The 24,334-nt window shown below is 40.6% G+C and overlaps 3 protein-coding genes across 9 annotated transcripts in view; 1 reads left to right on the forward strand and 2 right to left on the reverse strand.

Moving 5' to 3' along the window:
• Window positions 1–314: 314 nt before the first annotated feature.
• On the reverse strand, window positions 315–7,278 carry elovl7a (ELOVL fatty acid elongase 7a). Of its 4 annotated transcripts, none has more exons than XM_023803094.2 (8): window positions 7,257–7,278; window positions 3,934–4,022; window positions 3,516–3,706; window positions 2,876–2,956; window positions 2,742–2,798; window positions 2,550–2,655; window positions 2,215–2,351; window positions 315–1,495 (listed from the first exon to the last, which is right to left on the reverse strand). In XM_023803094.2, exons 2-8 carry the CDS (start codon window positions 3,995–3,997, stop codon window positions 1,280–1,282), a joined length of 852 nt encoding a protein of 283 aa, XP_023658862.1. In that variant the 5' UTR covers window positions 3,998–4,022; window positions 7,257–7,278; the 3' UTR covers window positions 315–1,279. The 4 variants fall into 4 exon arrangements, with proteins under 4 accessions (XP_023658862.1, XP_023658859.1, XP_023658860.1 ...); XM_023803091.2 differs by lacking the exon at window positions 7,257–7,278 and adding an exon at window positions 6,520–6,660; XM_023803092.2 differs by lacking the exon at window positions 7,257–7,278 and adding an exon at window positions 6,454–6,534.
• Window positions 7,279–7,964: 686 nt separating this feature from the next.
• On the reverse strand, window positions 7,965–20,675 carry ercc8 (excision repair cross-complementation group 8). Its single transcript, XM_023803089.2, has 12 exons — window positions 20,285–20,675; window positions 19,290–19,385; window positions 18,232–18,333; window positions 17,701–17,824; window positions 16,125–16,206; window positions 14,069–14,137; window positions 12,642–12,708; window positions 11,787–11,884; window positions 10,939–11,063; window positions 10,360–10,557; window positions 9,644–9,739; window positions 7,965–8,753 (listed from the first exon to the last, which is right to left on the reverse strand). The coding sequence occupies exons 1-12, from the start codon at window positions 20,359–20,361 to the stop codon at window positions 8,685–8,687; spliced, it is 1,203 nt and encodes a 400-aa protein (XP_023658857.1). The 5' UTR covers window positions 20,362–20,675; the 3' UTR covers window positions 7,965–8,684.
• A 24-nt stretch (window positions 20,676–20,699) lies between these two features.
• The window catches only part of ndufaf2 (NADH:ubiquinone oxidoreductase complex assembly factor 2), a 36,313-nt gene continuing 32,678 nt past the window's right edge, over window positions 20,700–24,334 (forward strand). Inside the window, exon 1 of one of the 4 annotated variants that reach the window (XM_023803099.2) lies at window positions 20,700–20,937. In XM_023803099.2, coding sequence (XP_023658867.1) covers window positions 20,823–20,937 — 115 coding nt within the window. In that variant the 5' untranslated portion in view covers window positions 20,700–20,822. Of the gene's footprint in view, window positions 20,957–24,334 lie in introns of all 4 variants that reach the window. The other 3 variants (XM_023803096.2, XM_072708311.1, XM_072708312.1) reach the window with 3 other exon arrangements.

A 24,334-nucleotide genomic window follows, 5' to 3' on the forward strand; every position in this document is an offset into this window, starting at 1 on the left:
GGAGGGGGAAACCCCCCCACCCCAAACACACACACCTTAGAGATTCGGGAGTGGCTGACATTTCCTCAGACCACTTGAGCAGGACAGACTGGACTGTCATTCTTCCGCTAGTGATTAGGAGTCCCCTAGCAAAGGCACCACCAAGGAAGGGACTCCACTGGGATCCATTAGTTGCCCTTAACACAGGGCTCCTGTTCCATCAGGCATCTGCAATACTATCAGGACAGAAAACCAGAGAAGGCGGGGGATGCAAAAATTAAAATGGCATGAATGCCCACCTTTTACCACTAAAAGGTATGACAAGAGCCAGAAAATACATTTTATAATTTATTGTCAAATATGTTCATGTTGCACAATTTAAATGTGGCATCATGTCTAGGCACGAACACACCAGTGACATTCATTACTACAAAGCCATGTTTCAGCTATGAGCACCAACCCTATTGTTCCGGGAATTCTAGGAAGGCAAACCACAAGATGCATCCAACCCCATAAGACTAGGTTCCTATGGAGGAATGGAGCTTCCATCATCGACCTGCAGGATCCCAATGCAGGTTTCTCAAGAGGGAAGCTTTCAAACCGTGCATCTTAGGTGAAGGTCAATCATAGCTTGCAACATTGAGATAAGACAAAACTTAAATACATTTCAGATAGTTTCTTCATTAAGGACATCACTGCCCATAAACCAATAAGCACAACTGAACTAGGCCTGCAATCACAGTGGTCAAGACTCCAGAGTTGGAATCCGTGCCGCGTCCACGTTGCCCTGAAGGCAGGGCGGTTGAGGATCAAGCACATACATTTCTTGGGCTCTCAGTTTCCCCGAGCACAGCTCAGGCGGTTCACACACCCAAAAGACCAAGTAGAGCAGAACATTTAGACAGGTGTCCTTTTACAAGTTAAATATTCACAATGTTTATAATTTACAGATATAAAATTTAGTGTAAAAAAGAACCTAGAAAAAAAAAAAAAAAAAAAAGCAGTCATAATTCACACATGCAGGAAGGCAAAGTGAGGAGCAGCGGCTGCCACCACCCAGCAGGATTAGCATCTAGTGAGGTTTGAGGGGTGGGGAAGGTACTTTAGAACTTGTGCAGCATTCCATTACCAAATATTCATCCCCAACAAGACATTTAGCTCAGCTTTGGTAGGAGGTACAATCCCTCAAGATTACAGTTTAACACTTAAATACAAAATGTACAGTACTGGCTTTCACACTGCTTCAGAGATTGTCAAGGCAGACCAAAACACCAAATCGAGTCCATCCAGGAGAAAGACCTCAGTCCTCCTTGGTCCGATGCAGCCCATTTCCATTCTGCAGCCCTTTGGGAAGCCGTTTCCCTTTGGTGTAGGCGTGATACCAGAAGTTCAGGAACAGCAAGAGGAACACCAGGCCATACAGACCAATGATGTAGATAAAGACTGGGAACTGGTATGGACAGTCCTTCAAGAAGAAGTACTGGCCAATGTGACTAGTCACCATCACAAACTGGATCTGTAAGATATGAGTGAAGGGAGAACCGTCAGGTTTGACTCATGCATATACAGTGATGAGATGCAGTTAGGCAGAGCAGTCAGTTTTACCGGAAGACTAGGGCTGGGTATTGAGTCCCCACCCATACTGGTAGGGGAAGAAGAAAAAAAAAAAAAAACCCCAAAACACAAACTGTGCCGGTACGTGAACTAGTACTTGGGGTGGGGGGGGTAAACAGATTGAACACATTAAAATGTGTTAATTTGAACTTCATAAGAATAAGAGCTTAAATATACATAAATATAACCCAACTACAATTTGTTCTCTACACAAAATACGTTTTGACATGTTTCACATCCCAGAATTGTCATGACAGCTCAGGCATTTAAGTGGCACTGAAATCTGTGCCAATACAGTCTGGTACACGCCGATTGTATACAAACTGGCATCACATCAGCACTTTCAACACCCAAGCCCAAAGGCTACATGGCCATCATGCAAATATTTAGGTAAATTGGTTGAATTTGGGTCATTTCCTGAATTTCACCAAGAATGCTTCAATGGCAGGTGGCAAGAAAACTACCAGGCATTCCTGCTGCTTAGGGGAGTCTACATGCATGATCTTTAATACAACCCACAAGTCTGAAAAGCCAACTGAAAGCAAAATCCAAGCATTGTTCTACTGAATAGTCTTGGCAGTGACCATGCATTAAGGCTTCATATGTACAGCCAACACTTACCAGCTGGATGGAGGTGAGATGCTTCTTCCACCAGAGGAACTTCTGGTAGGTAGGCCCCATAGCAGACAAGCCATAGTATGTGTACATGACGACATGGACAATGCAGTTGAGCAGAGCATGGAAGGTGCCAAGACCACCTGCGTATGGGGGGAGCCTCAAGTCAAAGCCACTCCAGGAAATGTAAGACATTTAATGAGTAGACTAATGGCAAATGCTGGAGAAAGGCTACTGTATCATCAGGGTTTATCCCTCAGCGGATTAACCAAGAACTAAGGCTACAGAGATCAAATCCAGCACAACATTAAGAAGCTGAAGCTCTGCAAGCTGATTCATACCTGGAGCAAATTTGACACCAAACCACCAGGTGAAAGGCATGATGGAGTGATGATAGACGTGTAGGAATGTGATCTGGCTGTTCTTTTTCCGGAGGACAAAGAAAACCTGCAAGAAGGACCACATTTTAGAGCAGCTAGACAAAATCACAAAAAGGGGAAGAGTGGGGCGAGGGCATCGAAAGGAATATGTACCGTGTCCAACATCTCGATGAACTTTGAGAAGTAGTACAGCCAGCATGTCCATGCCATCTGAAAAGCAAGTAGATAATCACTGTAATACCCTGGATTTTAAGATCTGAATGCCAAGTTATTAGTTCTGTTCTTACCCTCATCGCCTGGGGAGAATTTGAGTAGTCTACCAGATCACAGCGGAAAGAATATCCCGTTGCCCAGCCAGACATAAGGAACTGCAGAGAAAGTCATGACAAATGCACTTGGTACAAGTGTTCTGAACTACATTTAGTATACTAACACAATGCCCAGTGTTCATGTTTACTGTGGGGTGGGGCCAGAATTTTGCACCAAGGTGGGTGGGGACTTATAACAAAGTTAATAAAACGCCTATAAACTGAAGAAGTAGCATGTTAATGAACAACAAGCTACAATTTGTTCTTAGCAATCACTTGGAGTGGAAGTCACATAAAAGTTGAAACTTGCAGCCCGTCTGACATACTGGAATGTCAACTTACCAGAAAAGAATGTGGCTTAACAGATACTGCCGGATCTTAGTTAGCAAAGAGCATGCAGCTTAGTTTGCGTCACAACTGTACACGTTAATGACTCCATTAAAATTAGGGCAAACAGGTATGCACAAGTCAGCTGTGCCGCCATTTTGGAAATGCAAATTTCATGTTTTTGGGAATTTGGCAAATTATAGCTTCACATTTAGTGAAGACTATATGACAGCCACAACACTAGATACAGGCAGAAGGCAGACATGTTTACATTATAAATTCCATTACGCACCTCATAACACATGTAAAGAGAGAAGGCCACCACACTGAAGTTGTATACAATCAGAACTTGCTTGAGGTCAAAGGGTTTGCGGTTTTCCATTAGTCTTGGACCAAGGGAAGAAACGAAGTAGATATATGCAGCAATGATGATGGTCTGGGGCAGTGGGGAAGACATAAGCAGCCAGTTTCCGGTCCGAGGATCTGAAGAAACAGGATCAAGGTTCAGTGAAAGGTGTTAACATTGAAACTAATTGTTCTGGCTAACCGTAGTTCTGTGCAATACATACTGGCAGACTTACAAATAATTATACAGGTATGTGGAGAACTAGGCCCCCTTTAAGAGCAAGGAGAAATTCTTATCTAGACATTTTACTAGATTACAGAAGTAAAATCCACATCCCACAACAATGCTAGACATGTCAACTCACCAGCATCTTTGATCCATTCATCATACAACAGGACAGCTCTGGACGTCAGCTCATTAAAAGCCATCTTTGCACAAGCCCTGGAGCCGTCACTGAAAGAGGCAGGACCCAAGGGGAAAGAGGGGATTTAAGTTACAATTCAGGTTGACCTAAATAAAGATTAGGTGAGAGACATTCTAAGCCAGGGGCACATGACTAATTCAGTAACTGAAGTGAAATGATCATGGAGCAACAATTCATCCCAGGATTAAAAAAGGTCAGAAGATACCAAGGAATGAATCAGGGATAGGACTACAGTGACGACTTCAGAACAGGTATGGACGACTTAAGCTGCAATATCTAGTCATGTCAAGAAGTCTTAGCACCGTTATGCTTGAGTTATTACATTAACGCTAATGAACACTCAGTAGCTGAAACCTGCCCATAATACATGAAGAGGCTTAATAAAAGGCAACAATAAAATTACAGAAACCAGTGACCAGTAAGATGTTCCTGTTTAAGTGTTTGGTAGGAAGCAGCATTTGTAAAGCCATTTCCAGACAAAGACGCACAATAACAGCCCCATGCTGATTGGCATTGCTTGCTTAGCAACAGCTTTCCTGCATAACCAACACTGACTGACAGCATGTAGACTGCACATTTAAAGTTTGATGCGCTTCAGAACAAATGGTCAAGCTGAATAATAAGACATCAGTTTCTGATCCTTCCGGTTCAGGATCAGGTCTCAGTAACATCTCATCTAACCATGAACCAGAACAAAGGACCCATGGCAGACTGACAGATTCTGAAATTGAAATATTTTGGGTGGGGATTTCAAGCTGTTAAAACAGCACAAGGGAAATATACCCAAGAATACCTCTTGTCTATTTGTGGCCCAAAAAGTGGCACCGCCAAAATGACTACTCACATACAGCTACCCAGATTAGGCAATAAATTGGGGGGGGGGGGGGGGTATGTACCAAAGCTAATCTATCCAGATATAGGTCTTAAAACCTGATCATATTTCAACAGGCCGTACCCATTGAACCTCACCTACATGCCCGAGAAGCAATGAACTCATTTAGCACAACAAGACAAAAGGCAACTAGTCCTGTGTTTGAGGTGTGGCACGTACATCCTCAACATGTTCCACTCTGCAAGTCTGCACGAGACCCAGTTACGGGCTAGCAACACACCCAGGCCCCTCCCACTACAGGTCACCAACTGATAGACACACCTAGTCTCATATGCCAAAATTCTCATTCGACGGAAATGACGAGTTCCTCTACTATACACACTGCTGTCAGACCACTGGACAGCTCCATAAAAGGCTCAAGGTCTGATCAGACATTCCACTAAGTTAAATGGTGGTTTCAGTGGTCATGTCAATGACACCAAGGAGACTGTCCAGAAGTATCACGTTTCAATACACAGGCGTAATGAGTCATTTCATGCGTATGAACCAGCTCAGAGGACCAGCCGTTTGGAAAGCCACACGTGTTATGGTTTCCATGCTGATCTCTTTGGTGAGACAGGTTGTGCAAGACTCTGGAATGTTGCTTCCAGAAACATCCTCCAACACTATCGCAATTATCTGCGGTATCTAAATTCATAAAACCCAAAGATCACTTACAATTATAGCCAAAGTTTTTTTGTGAAGTATCTAAACATACAGGTTACGCTTAAGCCAGCGGCCGGGGGGGTACCAAATCGTGCTGCCCATGCATTTTGTAGTATTCGTATCGGCATACAAGGTTTACTGCGAAAGTAATTAACACCCGGTCTGGCGGTCTCTTGTTACGGCTTGATCTCGCAGCCTTCCGTTGCCAAGCAACAACACGGAATCTCCGGGACCACCACCACGGGTAAGGCGCGGAGAAACTTCGGGAAACACCCGGCAGTCTCCGAGTTTGAGCCACTGAAAGTCTCACTCACCCTTACATTACACAAATATAAAATTATATTAAAAAATGTTTTCGGTTAAAATGCTCAAAGAAATGCCATGAATCCCCGTCCACGACTTTAGTGAAGTTAGACGTGTATCTTAAATAACCGCGCCCATACAGACTGAATGGAACATTCTTTGCCAGTCACCTGTAGGTACCGAGCACAATAACGGATGACGAAACGGAGGAGACTAACAAAGATACCAATTATTTGCTAGAGTGTAAGAAAAGCTAAGCCACGTAACAGAGTTTTAAAGAGATGGAGATTGTGAATTTTCGCCACTGATGTCCGTTCACAGTCGGCCGAAAACTGACACAGCTTAAAGATTACAACAGGGTGGGATACAAAATGACGGAAGCCGCGACAGGTGCACGGAGAAACGGGAGCGCCAAGTCTTCGCTAAATACTCCATAGGCAGCAGACGGGAAAAGTTCCAGTGCGGCACATCCTGAGGCTAGCATACTCGAAAAAGAGTAACACACCGACAGCGAGATAAGAAAGTATAACTTTAAACGACAGCATACCACCACCAATCATGCTAAAAGCCTCTCCCGGCATTCAAAGTAAAATTTAAAATAAAATTAAAAAACCACATACTCAACTACATAATTAACCGATGACAGTTACTGTAAACCAGCCTTTTTTTTCTTCCAGCAAACTCACCTGCTTGACCCTTCAGTCGTAGACAATTAAGACAAGGTCGACGAAGTCTCACTTATTCAGGAGCCAGTCCCCACCCATGTGACACACGCATTTTTCCCCTAAGCATACTCGAATCTGATTAGCGCAGACGCTCAATGTGACCCGTTTAAGCCAATCAGGTAAAAGTCATTAACTGCATGTTAATAGTGCAATTAAGCGAATAAAAAAAAGTCTTCAGGTACCCAAGTCGTCACCACGCAAGTGTCTCCCTATTGGCTACTTAAAACCCTGAAGGACAAATGGGTTTGTCGTTGTATCGGTTGGCGGTGATGCTTTTGTTCGCTCCCCGGTAAAACGATCCCTGCAAGAGATGCCTGTATTTTTTTGCAAATTAGTGCGAAACTCCAATGCGAAGCGTGACATCTAACGTTATAACTAAGTAGGTGTATCGCATTAGCGAAATGTGTTTTATTTGTAGGATTTGTTTGCAGTTTGGCAAAAAATTATTTATATTTTAATAAAAAATAAAGTTTTTTTAATTGTTGTATGTCCGTTAGTCTGGCCTTTCAATAAATATCCTCTACTGGTAATGATTATTTGGACCATTGGGAAGCAAAGGCGTCGTTCCGTATGCGTAACTTATCTTTCATATTTATATAGAAGATAAGTTGTCCCGTCCTACAAAAGATAGAACATATATACTTGTAACTCCATGTTCACGTACCGATTCGCTTTTAATTTTCCTTTGTGAAACTCACCATTTGAACTTGGCATGATTTTTTTCAACCGTAACCTTGGTAGCCTGCTTCAGCAGTCTGATAAAGTCTAGATCCTAAAAAATGATAAAAGGAAATGTGTGTTAATAATTAAGATGGTTTTCATCCGGTTAATTTTTGTGGGCTGGTCTTTACTTGACTGTAATGATTCCTTCATAGAGGGCTGTTGCAAGTTTGCACCACTACCTATTTTAAAGCTTCCCTTCACTACTGAGCCAGATCCCAATTCTTTGTTATCTCAAGTACGTAATATAAGTATAAGGGAGCTTCTGCGTTGCTCTCTGCACATCAGATACTTATTCAGTGCTGTAGAAACCATTCATTCTGTCATTACTTGGATACTTTTTTTCCCCTCTCAGCTTCTGACTCAGTTTCATAAGCTGGACTTGTGTGGCATTGTTTCAGAGTTGGATTTTTTTTATTAGATGTTTAGTAGATGTTTATCTATATTCAAAACAACTTAATATATGTATTTGCTGTTTTATAGAAACATTGGCAATAAAATATGCACTATGTACATACACTAATAATCAGTTAACTTTTTAAAGCAATTTCTAGATTGTCTGAATATTCTGTATATTCTGTAGTGGAGCAGACTTGGTTATGGTAATCTAGCAGACATAGTCTAACATTTTGGCTTTGAAGTGTAAGACCAAGTTAATTGAAGCAAGCAAAAACATTTGACCCGTGTTCATTAAAAATTGTTTAAACACACAAAGTATGACACTGAAGGCACTCTGTACTGATACAGAAAAGCCAACCATAACATATGTTTTGCATTATCAGTTCTTGTTTCTGCCAAACAGGTTAAACCCAATAGCCCATTGGCTGACCACAAGTAACAGGAGGACAGTGGCATCTGCACAACAGCAGCTATTAAGTCTATTTTTCATGCAGATTTCAGTGAAGGAACATTAGAATAGAAACTGTGTGAGTGAGCTGTTTGCCCAGCGGAACCGCGAAAAGGGGATGCTATCAGCCCACCCCCACACCTTCAGCATCAGCCAAACCATGACAAATTCTCAAGTCCTGTATAGTTACAACAAAACTTAATAAAAATACACATAAAGCATTGAAACCCGCTGGAAATATCATTAGACAGAGAACTGAGCTAATGTGGGTATTCGGATAAGCAGTGCACATGTCATCAGTATAATCATAAGAGAAACAATGATTTTACTGTATTAAAAAAGAAGTACAAATGAACAAAAGTCTGAAATTTCATGTGAAAGGGATACATCTCTATACTCTGGAATCAGTAGGTTTACCATAGGTAATACTAAAGAAAAAAGAAATGACCAAAATGTCTTTGTGAAGACCAGCTACACGAATGGCACATCAGGATGGCCGTCTAGGGCTGTGCCAGGGCACGTAGCTTTCCGTGTCCCCTGGAGTGGTCACAGACACATGTCATCCATCTTCATCGCTGCTGCTCCATGCATCCTCGAAGGCAGGGTTCAGCGTGGACTCACTCTCAGCCTGTTCAGAAGCTCATTTTAGTGAGATGATAGCAGATGTTGGTCATACACTGACACAGCTATGGCAAACGTGCATCCATGAGATGTAGAACTTCCCGCTGCACATTCTGTACATTTTTCTTTATAGAGACATATTTTAGGGGGGGGGGGGGGGGTGGCATATAGTGTTCACAGAAAGTTTTGAGACGCTTGCTTAATTCAGTAATAATGGTGCAAATGTATTGGTTTCATAACAAAAGTCCATTGACAAGCAATGTTGAACATATCTGCACATATCTTCTGCACAGACATTTACTGATTATCAAATGTTATCATTTTTTGACTGATTCATTCAGTTTTTTTCTTACCATTTTGCTATGAATTGTGTTTTATGTTATTGCAAAGGTGTTACTAATTAAAAAGCACCCAATGAGACTGCTTGTCAATGAACCTTTCAATTCAGAACAGCTGTGTCAGAACTATAGTTTGGGTTTCAATTTATTACTACCTGAAACAAATGTTTTACTTAAAACTACTGATTGTTCCTAATGCGATATTATGTAAACAAATGCAAAAAAGTCATGATTTTTTGTTATAAAACCAATACTTTTAAATTTTTTTACTGAATTACGCAAGACTTTCTGTGAGCATTGTAAATATGTTGCCTAAATGAAACCTTAAATTCTCTAACAGTAAATAAAAAACCCAGCAAAGCAGGTATGTTGTGTTCTGTACTATGACTCTTGGTTTCTGCTACTCCAGGTATGTACGACATTTAATTGGAAACTATACAAAAGCCAGTGTCAACAGCCAGCCACCATTTCCTGTCTTGACGCAAAAATATTTCTTATATTTGCATCCATATTTTATTAAATAAGGAGGGGGGCATCAAATCATCTAGACTCAACCCACCGTTGTGGAGCGCTGTCCTTCGTCCTCCACGTCGGGTTTTCGTGGTGTAGGCACCCAGGCTAAGATATTGCAGTCTTTGCCTCCACTGTACAGCTCCTGCAGCAGTAAGGTCACATTCGAGCACACTGCAGCACTAATCCTGCTCACTGTCAAGACCAAGATGTCGGGCAGGGTTATGTGATCTAAATGTCATCACAGGGCATCCCCCCTTCAATTACACGGCTGGATTAGCACTGGTTTAGGAATCCCGGATGTTCTATTACATAATCAGTTTCAGCCAACCCAAGAGTGCAGTCCTGCCGCTGACAGCGGAGGTGTCACAGCACTGTCAACACCGTGTTTATCATTTTCCTCATACCTTATAGACCATCTCACCCCACACCTAAGACTGCTGATGTGCTAACACAATCTCAACCCAGCCAGCCTCACCTTAGTATGCGTTACTTACTGTAATAATGCAAAGCTACAGCTTATTGGTCGAAGGACGCATACCACACCGGGGCCAACTACAGAACGTAGCCTAAGGTTAATCTCTTTCTTCAGACAGTTGAAATATTTAAACAATTCAAAAAAAAGTGTTTTGCTTAAGCACACCAGTGTAGGGAGCCAATGATAATTTATACCTGTACATCCGGGTGTAGTAACTACCACAGAGAAAAAATAATATGCTTTCAGAATGATTTAAAAGTAGGTGGAGTAATTTGGTCCAGCCTAACCTGGTAGTCGGGATGAAACTCGCAGCAGTCGACGTTATTGTAATGGCCCCTCAGCATGGTGACCAGCTCCCCCGTGTGCAAGGCGTAGACGGCCACTGAGCTGCCGCACGGCACGAACGCAAACTCGGGGCTGCAGCCCTGCGACACGGCGAACTTCAGGCCCTTCCGAGTCTCATTCGCCACCTTCCCATAGTTCACCTTCACCATGAAAAGGAAAACCAGACCAGGCTTGTTGGAAAACTTACAGGTTTTCTGCGAATTTCATTCAAATCTGACAGGAATTTAAACTGGGCAAAGTAAATGGACTAATAACAAGGAGGTGCAGCTTATATTACAAGAAACATATCCTTCTCTAACACTCCTATAAAGCCAAGGATGATTGCTGTGAGAATCAAAAAATCCCCTCAGCATTTGCATTCCTATCTGAAATCCTCAGCTCACAACATAAGGTTTATGATCTAAGGTAAATATGTAGCTAAATATTCAAAGTAGTGTTTAATCAGCACTGTTGGTATGAACTCAAGCGGCCTGGCCAAATTCACAGCTTGCTGCATGACAGCCTCCACCCAGGCATCTCACCAGGGTGTTCTCCCCCGAGGCTGCTTTCCACAGCCGCATGCGGTCATCTGTCCCGGCGCTCAGCAGGAAGAGCCCGTCGGCAGTAAAGCAGAGCCCATTGACCCGCCCATTGTGGGCCATGTTTGCTGCCATGGAAACACACGTGTTACTCAGCAATCAGCGTCAACTGCCACTACTTTATTTTAACTTGAAAAAGACAATACTAAAATTGTTTTGATAAAGCAATTGATTTTAGGTCTTTCTTGTTAGACATCTGCGCTAAAAAATAAATAGAAAACCAGCTATATAAAAATATAAACATAATTTAATAAGGGTTATACATTTATGATGATACTATCAGTTATTTTTAGTCCATATTTTCCTGTGCACTTTACTGCTGATCGTAATCCTAATAAAGAGAGGTCATTATGACTAACAGCTTCCAATAGCAGTGGTTACCAAAGACAACTAGTCATTTCAAACAAATTCCTTGTCTACTAGGCATTTAAACAGTAGTTATGAATCATCCTGTTATGCTGGCGGTAAGAATAAAAGGATATAATTAGCAAATTATGTTAAATATAACTGAAAAAAAAAAAACAATCTAGAAAATAATGTACTACAATTGCTGCACATTTTCTCTGGAAACAAAGAGGGTATCTTCACTAAATATGATCTCATGGATGTATTATATTTTTAATGTCACATTTTCATGTATTTTTTTCCTGTTATAAAAACTGGACAAAACTTAAATTCTTGGTTTTAGAATCCTAACTGGAAAAAAAAAACGCGTTCAAATGAAAACTTTACATATCATATTAAGTAGAAAAGCTCTGTGTGGACTTTGGTTCTGGTGGAAAGGATCCCACCGAATGAGGCTTTAGACCTGTCCCCATTGTGCTGGTCCAGAGCAAAGAGGCTTCCAGTAGCCCTCCGGACATCCCATAACCTCACGCTGCTGTCTGCGCTGAAACAAATAATGCAGTGTGAGCTATGAGACAAATCATCAGTTCCTATCAGCTTCCAACTGTTCCCTCAATCTCCACCTGTTGTCCATAATACAATTCAGCGTTACACAGTTTGAAGCTCATGCTCCTCACTGTCCCCTTAAGGTAGTAAAAATAGTTTAATAGCAGAACACAAATATTACATACTTGTTTTTTTGTACTGAAATACTACAGAAGAGACCACAGGATGACATACAGTGCTATGAAAAATTCTAAGGATGGTCAATGATCGTTCGTGTAAAACTATGGTGTTACGTGTCTTCAGAGCCATTTCAAAACCTCTCCTAAAGTCACCCCAGTATTTGCGATTTTCATGCAATACACCCTTGTATTTCTTGATTGGATCACTGGCATGCCATATTTGGCTAATTAATACCTCAGTGCGTTATTTAACAAATCAAGTTAATTAATTAATTGATGACATTTAATTAATACACAGAATATCTGTGGTGCCCCTGAGGAGAGGTTTGGGAACTGAAGCGGAGTTCATCTAGCCGTCCAACAAGGAATCAGAACAGACAGATTAAATTGTTAGTTTTTATAGTGTTTCTATTAATTTGCAAATCTTCTCATGCTAAATTGTGTTTTTTTCCTGTACACAAACTGCCAAGAAAAAATAGTTTTAAACATTTTCTTTGACTGCCTAAGACTTTTGTACAGTACAGCACAAGATGTTGAGAAGTGAGAGAAATGGCGTATTAGGTAGCCTGGATGTACCTGGCCGTAGCCAAAATGTATTCATGACGTGGAGACCATCTCACAGAGAGGATTTCTCCTCGGTGACCTGGCAAGCACAAAATCATCATCACCACCATCATCATCATCGCTATGAACATTAACAGGAAGGTGCTAACAGTTTGTGTCTCAGTTCATGTAAAATACTACCCCAGACTACAGACTGGACTGTCAACCGCCATTTTTTTCCTCATGTCACTGGACCGGACCAGGGAACTCATGTGAAGGTAGCACTTAGCGCAGGATTTGTTTCAAGCATAATGACGAAAAAGCCACAATGATGATATGACCTTTTACCCCAAATTCAACTTCCAAAATCAAAACAAAACAAAAGTCCACAAATGCTTCTCTGAATACTTAGTGCTTTCAGTTTTCATTTGCCAAGGCACAGCCCTAAAATGTCACGCTAACAGATACATTTAAAAACATCTCCAGAAATGGCGAACCTGCTAGGCAAACACAGAAAGTTCATAGTCAGAGAAGAAAATGAAAGGTAATCACGTATACCCCGCCCAATAATGATATCACGCGTCTTACTGAAACAAAACAAGAATAACATTAAAGGTTTAAACAAAACTTTCGTTCATTAGAGAAGTGATTTGTCACCATCATAGACGCATGTTCTTCATGAGATCAATTTCATTGTTTGATCCAGGGAAGAAGTATGGCTGCACTGGTGTTTTTTTTTGTTTTGCTCTTTGGAATGGGATAATAAGGTTCAAATGTATATCTGCACTTAAGCTAAAAAGCTCTTTCAGTTTACTGCAGAATCAGCTATTTCAGATAAGCAGCCACACACACAAAATTACTGCTTTTGCAGGTGTTAGCAGAGATCCAGCTTAGATGACTGCATTTTCCAAACAAATGCAATGGAAGTTGTAACCTTGTATTACTGAATTACGGCCAAAATACCATAAATGCCCATTAGCATGTCATTAATGCACTGTGCAGCTCTTTAGACTCTAATTCTGAACTACTACTGAAAATAACAGATTTACTGGACACACCCATTTGTTGAGAAGTGTGTGAACACACCCCCTTGTCTTTAACCTGCCTTAATTCTTCAGTGAGAGTGTTTTTTTAGGAGTAGGTAGAAACTGGGCCCATCATTTATCTTCTTGTCTGGAAAACTAATTCTTGAAATAAAAGAGCCCACTATCTGTAGTTACACTAGATTTTCTGTAAGTAAAAATGCATTTTTTTTTTTTAACTAAATGATGTAAATGAATTTCCATACACTACACATCGATTTTTCGACCTGATACGTGGGATATGGAGAACTTTGTGTCCCATCTATCTTCCAATTAAAATAAATAAATAAATAAATAGATAAATGACTTGTTAATCAGCAGAAACCCTGAAGGTCATTTAACCTGGAATTCACTCAGGATATAAGCTCATATACTCACCCTGCAGGACCTGAATGCATGAACCGGACTTTAAATCACACAGCTGTACTTTTGGGTCCTTGGTACCAACTAAGGAGAGACAATGGAGGTGATTGACGGGGTCAGAGTGGATGAGGGAACAAGAGAGAAAAATAAAACGGTCCATTGTAACACTGACCCCCCCCCCCACCACCGCACCAAATGATAGTGCCGGATGCTGTCATGATAGCAGAGGAATAATCTCTCATTTACATAAATCATGCAAATGAACAGCAAAATAAAAGTACATACAGTGATCCCCCGCCTATCGTGGAAGTTACGTTGCAGACCCATCAGTGATAGGTGAAAATCCACAATGTAGAAAGACCAAATAAATAAGCATTTTTTTTATAGTTTAAGCCTTAAAATACCCCTCCCACATGCTTTAAACACATTAAAGTTATTAAAACACACTTTGTAAACACATATGTGATATGTGGATGTCGGGCTAACATAATAATAATAATAATAATATGTAATGTAAATGTATAAATATACACACACATCACAGAGAACTGTGATGCGTCGGGGATAAATCCGCGATATAGTGGGGGTGCGATAGCTGAACCGCGATATAGTGGGGGCGCGATAGCTGAACCGCGATATAGTGGGGGCGCGATAGCTGAACCGCGATATAGTGGGGGCGCGATAGCTGAACCGCGATATAGTGGGGGCGCGATAGCTGAACCGCGATATAGTGGGGGCGCGATAGCTGAACCGCGATATAGTGGGGGCGCGATAGCTGAACCGCGATATAGTGGGGGATCACTGTACATACATAACAATGTGCAGAAAGAGCAAGATGAGGGGAGGAGACAGAAGTACTGAGATGCATGAAGATGATAATTTTTTTGCAGACACTTGAGTTTCCTGAATATCAAGCGACAAAATGCAGGTATCTAAACGGGGGTGCTGTGATACATTTAAATGACTCATTCACAATAAAGTATCCCTTTCACACAAGGGCACGATGGCCTGACTTCCGTGGAATTATATGTGCAGACTCAGAGAGCCAACTCAGCCCGAAAGAACAATAGGTATTCAGGACCGGTCAGTCCAGCTCAGCCAGGAGCAGGGCACGTACATCTCAGCGCGACCGGATGGCAAATTTCCAGCAGCTTCCCCCCACGCCCCAGCATCATCATGCCATGTGGTTCTTCAAACTGTCTTTCCTACACAGATCGCAATTTTAAATCGGAAAGAAACTGGAAAAGGTCTGATAGAGATTTCATCTGAATAAGAGATTTAGCTTAGATCTCCCCTTAAATTCAAGTCAGACTATGAGAGTGGATCCAAAGACCTCATTTGAGAGTTCCCTGTAATGCAGTGATTGATATTTTACATACCACGAGGAAATGTAACTAAATGAAGAAAAGTGTTTAAACGTGATATGAACAAGTTTAACAAGACAAATTGATTTCCAGATTCTAAGTTTCTTCCTCCCTGTCTGTGTGCAGTTGCCACTGAGAAGCCCCACCCTGTACACAGTCCATATCTGCCGATCATTGGCCAGATACAAGCCCCACCTTCCCATTCCAGAGCTGAATGAATGGCTTGTTTACATTTTGACATTGCGATTTTCTTGTCTGGAAGAGTGCAAGGCGAGATGAAAGCCCAGTTCTACTTTGACTGCTGCCCCCATGTCCACATTCCAGTGATTACATCAAGTGTCACAGAAATGGGGGGCAAAGGCTAGGAAACTAGACCAACCAGAAATCCATGGGTTGAGAACTTTAGATGTTGCTATGGAAAACACTTAGCAAGTTACTTCACCCATAACATAAGGGCAAAACCATCTGTCAGAATGACTAAAAATTTATGAAAATGTATTAAAATTAACTAAACTAAAATTACTAAAATTCCTTTACTAAAATTAACTAAAATTTATTAGAGAGAAAAAAAACCCACAACCAACAGAATCTAAGCAAGGAATCTGGAAATGGGATGCATGAAAAGACTGAGACAGGGTTTGAAGAAGAAGAAAGTCTACATAGATCAAAAACGCCACTACTGTCTGAATAAGAGACATGGTACAAACCAGCAATCAGACTGTGCTTCTTGGCAATAGGAGACATTTGATGACAGTAGATATTTCCCTCAAACCGGAAAATTTCTGCTGGCTGAGAAGAAAAGAAAAAACAGATTTTCAGTGTCAGGTCCGGGACATGTAGAGAGTGACATTTAGGTCTCCAATATGGCGTTAGGAATCTCAAACAGGATTAGGTCATTGTAAGAGATATAGTAGCTTCCTAAGTTTGTTTATGTGAGCAATAAAGAAATGCATCACTGAGGAACTACATCTAGTCTGAATAAACAAAACCCTGATTTCACATCCTCATCCACGACCTCATCTGAACAATGGGGCTCATAGAAACAACAAAATATTAAGAAACAGAAGCCCTCTCTGTAATGGACCCTTCCTCCTTACGTTATTAAAATATTCTTGTGGGCAATTTTCTCCCCTTTCAGGGGCCTGTCCTGAAATATGCTTCCATTTCGTTTTCAGCATGGGTCCTGAATAGCCATGAAATACGGACTACCAGGGAGTCACAACGCACAAGCCAATTGTGGGACAAAAGCAGCAAAACGAGCCGAAATATTACGAAGCAATGACAAACCAGAGGATTTCACATTTCGAAATGCCTCGTTTTCACTTCTAGGATGAGCAAGACAACAATGGGAATCCAGCTTGACCGCCAAGTACAATGTAAACATTATTCAGTCCCGGGCTGTGGCATGTAATCAATGCAAATGGGTGTGTGATGTGTGCCATAGAGGCACACAGAAGCAGCACTGTTGACTCATTAATAATACAGTCTCTTGTTGAGTACAGAGCAACAGAGAATTATGGTCTGAAAGCCAGCTTGGAGGGACTTGATCCAATCCTTAGCTTATATACACAAACGCACATGTAGGTATGCATGACATTCACATGTCTTTTTGTTAGAACACATATGACTTCATATCGGTACACGGTCATCTTGTGAATTGCAGTGTTGGCAATTGGCTTTGTTTATTATGCACAAACACACAGCCGTTTGTTGAAATTAAGAGAGAAATTAAGAAGGGGGAGTACTGTCTGTTATCATATTCATTTTTTCACTATCAGTTTCTCAATTTCCAGTTCTTTTACGTTTCCTTTGTGATGAAGGATATAATTTTGTCATGTGCTAATATGGTAAAAACAAGTCTGGCAAATCCTGGTGCATTCATGCTTTGCAATAAAACTATCAGCCCACTCGTCTCTCTCCTGCAAGGTAAGGTTAAGACCAACATGGAGGACGAGTAACAGAAACATGGATCTCAACTCCTCTGAACTAGACTGTTCAAGAGGAATATTTCAGAGTAACTAATGGCCCAGAAAGTCAACTGAAAGGCCAACTGGCAGGAGACAGATGGCACAAACTCAGATGTATAACTTTTGTCATCCTGCATATTTGAGAAGTGAAGGCGTGTGCTGTATTCCCTTATTGTACTTCACTTTACATATCTCTTGGGAAGAGATGGACTGAATGAAAACACTGTAAGAGAGAATGAAAGATAAAGGGGCCAAACAAATTACAAATAGGTATGTACAAAGAGATATTTTAAGGGTATATTAATGATACATTTACCTTCAATGTCTCGGTGTCCCAAACCTTCATGGTCTTGTCAAATGAGCTGGAGACAAACATGCCAGTGTCATGTGGGTACCACTGCACAGTCTCCACACTGAACTTGTGTACATGTCGACTGGACCTGGAACGAGTCCAAACAAGGCCAAAGTAAACCCGACACGTTCAGCTCCTCATTTCAGACCTCCCTGGTCAACGACTAAGTGTCATAAACACACTGGGCACATCGACACGCCATTCAAATAATTCATATGCAATTTTTGGCACCATATGACATGCATCTATAATGAATTCAGAGCCATTAAAAATTGATGGAGAAAAGAAAACCAACAATACTATCCCCAGACAAAGCAAATATTTTAAGGTACAAACTGTAGCACAGTTATCTTTCTTTTTATAGAGTAAAATTTTACAATCACACATAAAAATTCTGTTCAAAATTAAATATGGGGTGGATGGAGACTTGATTATCTAAGTGTCCTTAAAAAATGCATATCCGCGTGAATCACAGAGGTGGGGAGGCTCTCAAACCTGCCCACGGTGCAGACTGATTTGCATGTGTACTGGGGCTTCCTGCTGTGGTTCTCCAGGTCATAGATCACAATCACTCCATCAGCCCCACCCGACAACATGCTAGAAAGAACAGGAAGGCACACCAGATCAGTTGGACCATTTAAAATACATTGTTACAACAAGAATGAATTACTTAAGAACTGTTATCGGGTGGATGTCCTCTTCATTTTAATAAAAATTGTCATAAATTTAAATTGCAATTATATAGCTTTATTCGGGACACTTTTGTTCAAAGAAATGAACAAGTGAGAAATGAGCCAGTGTCACAGGAGCAGTTGGGGTTCAGGGTCTTGCTCTGAGGTCGGACAGTGAAATAACAACTCTGCCAGCCACAGGACTTTGTTTTGCCGTTTTCTGAAATGTGCCACATATGGGGGCGTGGCCATAAGAGACTGACAACTGCAGACCTCAAGGGTCACTGTGGCTGCTGCTTCTCAGTCTGCCTCTGCTCGTATGGGCTTAACAGTAGCAGGTCAACTCACACAGTGCAGACTGGGTGCTAAATAGAATGTCGGCCTCCTATCAAGTCTTGGACCTCTGGGATATAACATTAAAAATGGGCCCTAATAAGATCAATACAATATACAATATATGATGCAAAATACGTGGAGAGCTTTTGCAAATTACTTAATTTGCCTAAATTACTTTTGTGAGAAAATCTGCATTGGTATTAAATGCACATCAGATGGTAAGGAACAGAAAAGGAGTAAACAGGGGAAATATATATTTAAAAAAACACAAAGCCCTCACACACAGAGCTGGGACCAATTTTGTTCCAATATCCCAGATAAGCAGCAATGAGAAAATGCTAATCGCTAAGTCACATGCCACTTGTGCATTTCATTTAAATATTTGTGTGTGTGCGAGTGCACTATAACAGACTGCTGAAGTGCTTTGTAGCCATTATTATTCAGTGGTTTATTTAAAGAAACAAAACAAAAAAAATCTGAAACATAATGGCTCATGATAAATGTAATTACAATATGTTGATTGAATAAATAGTGGAGGATGCTTACTATCTGCCTTCAATGACCTCGATATCAATTGTGTTAATGCCATTCCCATGGATTCTTTCAACATCTCGATCTTGATTCAATTCCATGCAGAGAACCCTTCAAAAGAAGACAAAAAGCTATTTTAAATTCCATATCATCATTTATACCTTGAGAAAAGGTAATCAGGGTGTTGTTAAAAGCAATATCAAAGGAACCATAGAACTACACATGCTAAGTTATCAACATCCTGTACACCACTGTTTCCCAACCCAGTACTGTACTTGGAGACACTTGGACAGGACATATTTTTGCTCCCTCCCAGCTCCCAACACACCTGAACCAGGTATTCGGTGTTTTTGATTGCCTGGGAGCTGGGATGGGGGGAAAATGTGGACTGTCTGAGGATCCCTATGGACTGGTTTGGGAAACACTGCTGTAGACCATTAGTTTTCAAAAACCATATCGTGCAGCGCCGCCTTGTGGACAGATCTGATAGAACAGGATTCAATTCATGCAGGTACTCCCGATCTCCCAATAAAAGGGTGTTACGCTATTATTTTTATCACTAGAATTAGTGATCACTAGCGTGCTGCTGCTTTACGGATCAACTGACTGAATTTCTTAATATTTTTACAAAACCATATAATTATGAGACTTGCCACAGATTTTTACCGATCTCTCAATTGTCACTAAAATAATTAAGAAATATAATGCATCGGTTTTTTAAAAATATGTGCTGAAAATTAATAAAATGTATAGTTTACCGTTATCAAGACATAGCCTGAAATGTTTTAGAAAAACAAACATATTACATTAAAGACAATTAGTGCCTGTGTTTCTTGACATGTAACAAAGAAAGCAATTGCAACAGTTAAATTTCCCTTGGAATTTTCAGACCAGTTAGACTCCAAACGAACATTACACAGTAGCAGGGAATAGCGGCTCGTTATACTATTTATTGTTAAACAACTTGTAGCTTGCAAATTAAATGAACGCCTACATCGTCGTCCTCATACCTTCGCGTAGACTCGGCGCGCTTCAGACGAAGAGGGTCGTCTAATCCTGTTTGTCTTGCAAATAGAAAACCCAGCATATTCTTCGACAGCCGTAAACACACACCGCGGCCGCGATAATAAATAGCAAACTTGCAATCGTGATTATAGCAAGCAAAACATTACACTGGCTTAAATATGTTTAACGTCAAATTCTGATTAACAAATTGTTTCTTTGTCCAAAAACACCCTTTATTTTCACATTTACATCACATAAGACAGTAACACGAATTCAACAAACATTCAGGAGAATACAAATTAAGTTCATTTTGTAAATATCGCTGTTTGGCTAAAAGAACACACTGGGGAACTATCAAATTGTTACACAAAACGACACCGGAACACCGACGCTGATGATTGGTGGGAATGACTCAAAATGGCCAATGAGCGCAACCTTTAAATACTGCATTTGCTCTTCACTTTAGGTTGGTATAAAAGGTTATCCATGTCTTATATTGTTAAGAGAAGTTAAACGTCCAGTTATAGCAGATAGTAAAAAAATATGAGCAAAATATCCTCCCTGTTACGCAGGACATTTGGAATCGTAAAAGAACATGTGGGTACAGATCATTTTGGGAATAAATACTATTCCATACCAGAACAGAGGACATGGATGGGTGAGTGTCTTCGCGGATGGTGCGTTGGTGCTTCATAAAGACCCCATTACCTATATTCTCTATGAAAACTTTTGCTTTGTCAACCTGTACGTTAGGTCGCGGGGAACGTTGCAGTCAAGCATTTCGTACTAAATCTATTAAGTTTAAGTTAACTGTTTGTGGATAGATTTACAGTATGATGTTACTACATTTTACTACCCACCATTCACCTTTAATTAACGAAACGCTGTAAACAATATATATCCCAAAGACCTGGTCACGTGGAATATGCACACTAGGAGCCAGGTGGTTGTTGCTTTCAGTCTTGTAAATCCTCTGTGGAGTGTGACTGTGCAGCAATTTTCTATTACCAACAAGTAATATCCACGGACTATCAGGCAATTATTGTATGTAATCATGAACCCGACATAGTCAAGGTTATCAAGAACTATGATTTAAAAGCCTGGAACAGTAAACAATTAGCTTATATTTAGGGTGTTATTCCTTATATGCAGTTACACAAATGTCAAAATAGTAACGCAAGTGTCATTTACAAGATGTACGAGGCAACGAACGGATTGTCACTCGGCTTTTATTCTGTAAACTTGAAGATAACTAGAGAAAAAAAAAACAAAATTAACCCGAAGAGGCGCATGAGATAAACAAAACCAATATACTGAAACCAGAATTGTATTCTTTAGTGCCCAGAGAGGGTAATATCGTTTTGGTGAGATTGAAACTGTGGTCTTTTTAAGACGGTACTGATAAACGGGCACCAGGGGGCGCACTTTAGGGTTGCTCGTCTGACAGCGGCGCCGTAAACGGGGTTCTCATCCGTAATAATCCCGCAGGTGTATTTCAGATTGCGTTCAAGATGGGTTTTCAATTAACATTTTTTGCGAGTAGCATTTTCCCGTTTGATTTGCAAATGAAAATCAGTGTGGCATGAAATACGCTAATCAGTAAATGTTTCTGGCCCCAAACCTTTCGCCCATTGATCTGAATTTTGTCAGTTTCGTAATTTAGATAGACACTAGCGGGAGCAAACCAAGTTATGTGGATTTTGCTTGTCTATTTCCATTAAACAAAACATTTTCACTACTTTTCAAGTGTCATTGAAAGTATTGATATGTAAGTTACAGCGCCAGAGGTCTTACTCGTAATTATACATGGAGTCTCTTTGTTTAAATTTCTTCTGCAGTTGTCCTTGGTTGCCCGGTATCTTAAACAAACAGAACCAGCGTTTTACAGAATTTTTGGTTTAAAATTAATCATCTTAAAGCAGGTTTCCTCGGATCTGTTGTTCAGGCTCTCAGACCGATCTGACAGTTGCAGTCCTCCTCTCTACTCCTCACTTGACTGAACCATGGTTTTGCCTAGACTATAAAGGGGGTGGAGTCTCAACTGTCACTAATGTGTGGCACCAGTGAGCCATTTCAGGTCCCCTGAGGTTCCTGGACAAGGCCTGACGTGACTCTGCTTCTGGCGTGATGGCAGGCTTTGAAGGGCTATTGGGGCAGCTGGCTAAGGAATGATCAGCGGACCTTGGTATGGCTTACTGAAGCCTGAAATTGATTTGAAGCGCTCTGTTTTTAAAGAGTGCATTTGCCATTTAGGACTTAAATAAGGGAAAGTTTGATTTGTTAAAAGCTTAACAGTTATAGTCAAGTCGTTTTTTTCCCTAGCCTTTTGGTTTTAATGCAAGAAAAAAAGCCAAAGAAATTTTAAGTCTTGTTTTGTTTTATTCTTTTATTAATTTTAATGTGCAAAACAGAAGATCATTAGGTTGTACCTTCTCTGTGCCCTTTACCTAAACTAAACTATTAATGATCCAAATAATTTCACGATTTCCTTCCAGTGCCTGATATTTGTAATACATATTTCATTTGGTAATAACTATCCACAACTTTTGCTAGTGACCCTTTCTTTTAGAGAATCATGGTTTGCAGTTTTTATTTATTTATTTTTCAGTACACTATTAAGGGAAGGGGTCTTCAGAGTAAACTTCATTAAAAGAATTCCTTGCATAGCCCTGATCACTTGGCTTTTCAAGCACCCAATTCAGGAACAAGCATTGACCTTTCTGCATGGTGTCAAGCCAGACTTGACAACCTTTCTCTGCACTACAGGAGAACATAATTTTTTTTTCTGTATAGTTATGTGTTGCAAAATTGCATTCGGGCGATGAAGTCCCACACTTCACCACACTTTCTATACTCTTCAGAGTCCCGTCTGTGGTCTTGAGTGTTGCCGTTATTCCTAACTTGCAGTTCAGCATGTCTGAAGGGTTTAATCACTTCGTAATAATAACAAATTTTCAGTTTTTAAACGATGAGTATGATGTACTGCTCGTTTATTGAAAGACATGGCCAACTTGCGCTGTATTTGCTTGTTGCTACATTGATGCAGGATAGCAGTAACTGAGCTCTTTAACCTGCCTTCACTGTGGCCCTCCAGCTGCTCAGGCTGACTAATCACCATTTTCTTGCTGTCTCTTTGGCTTTCACTACCAACCCTGCAGTCCCAGGAACAGAACTGGTTACTGTAGCTGGTCTCTGAATATGGATATTGTACATGACAGCCTTGGTATAACAGAAAATGATTTTATTTGGCCAAGTACTTTACATTTGATTTCAGGTGCGTTTAGGATTAGCAGCGACTGGTCTTTAAATGTATCACATATTAACCAACCTCTGTTATGTATCTAGTGGGCAAAATTGTAGAAACACTTCCAGCTTTTAGAGATTGCTGGACTTTATTCCAGTTACTTATTTAATCGTCCAGTGTATGATATTTGTAAACATTCTTTGACTGTTTATAAACATTACCGCCAGTATTCTTGTAGTGATTTTTAAAGTGTAATGCCAGAAATGCTAAGTGCTTCCACAATTTTGGTCCTTAGTGTATATTTTTAAAGTTGCCTTTTTTTTTTCCCCCCCATGTATCAGAACTGGCATCCCACCCAGGATGTACCCCCCCCAGTCTTGCGCTGCTGGGATATGCACCCCCTTGCAACCTGACAAGGCTGAGTGGTTAGAAGATCGATGGATTTTGATTTTGCACATCTTGTCTTTAGGGCTTTTGAAGTGTCTCTTGTAATCTACGGTCGCCGTGTTTTAATTATTTGTGTTTTAAGTTCTTAGTCAAGGATGAAGCATAATTTTAGTATCATTACCTGCTGTACAGCAGAGCAGTGGATTGAACGGCGTGGAGCTGAAATTGTAGTTAACCTGTGTCATGTACTTCAGTTGAAGGCTGTTTTGTTGGCTCGCTACATATTAGTGTGAATAATTCAGTGTTAAGGATCAAATTCTCCCTGTCTCACATCATACTTCAAAGAGCGGCTCGTCAGTTTCCACACTCTTTGATTTGTCACATACCAACATGAACATGTTCCTCTGAAGTTAATTTTAGGATT

Source organism: Paramormyrops kingsleyae, chromosome 2 (genome assembly GCF_048594095.1).
Source record: "Paramormyrops kingsleyae isolate MSU_618 chromosome 2, PKINGS_0.4, whole genome shotgun sequence".
In the NCBI taxonomy this organism is placed as follows: Eukaryota; Metazoa; Chordata; class Actinopteri; order Osteoglossiformes; family Mormyridae; genus Paramormyrops; species Paramormyrops kingsleyae.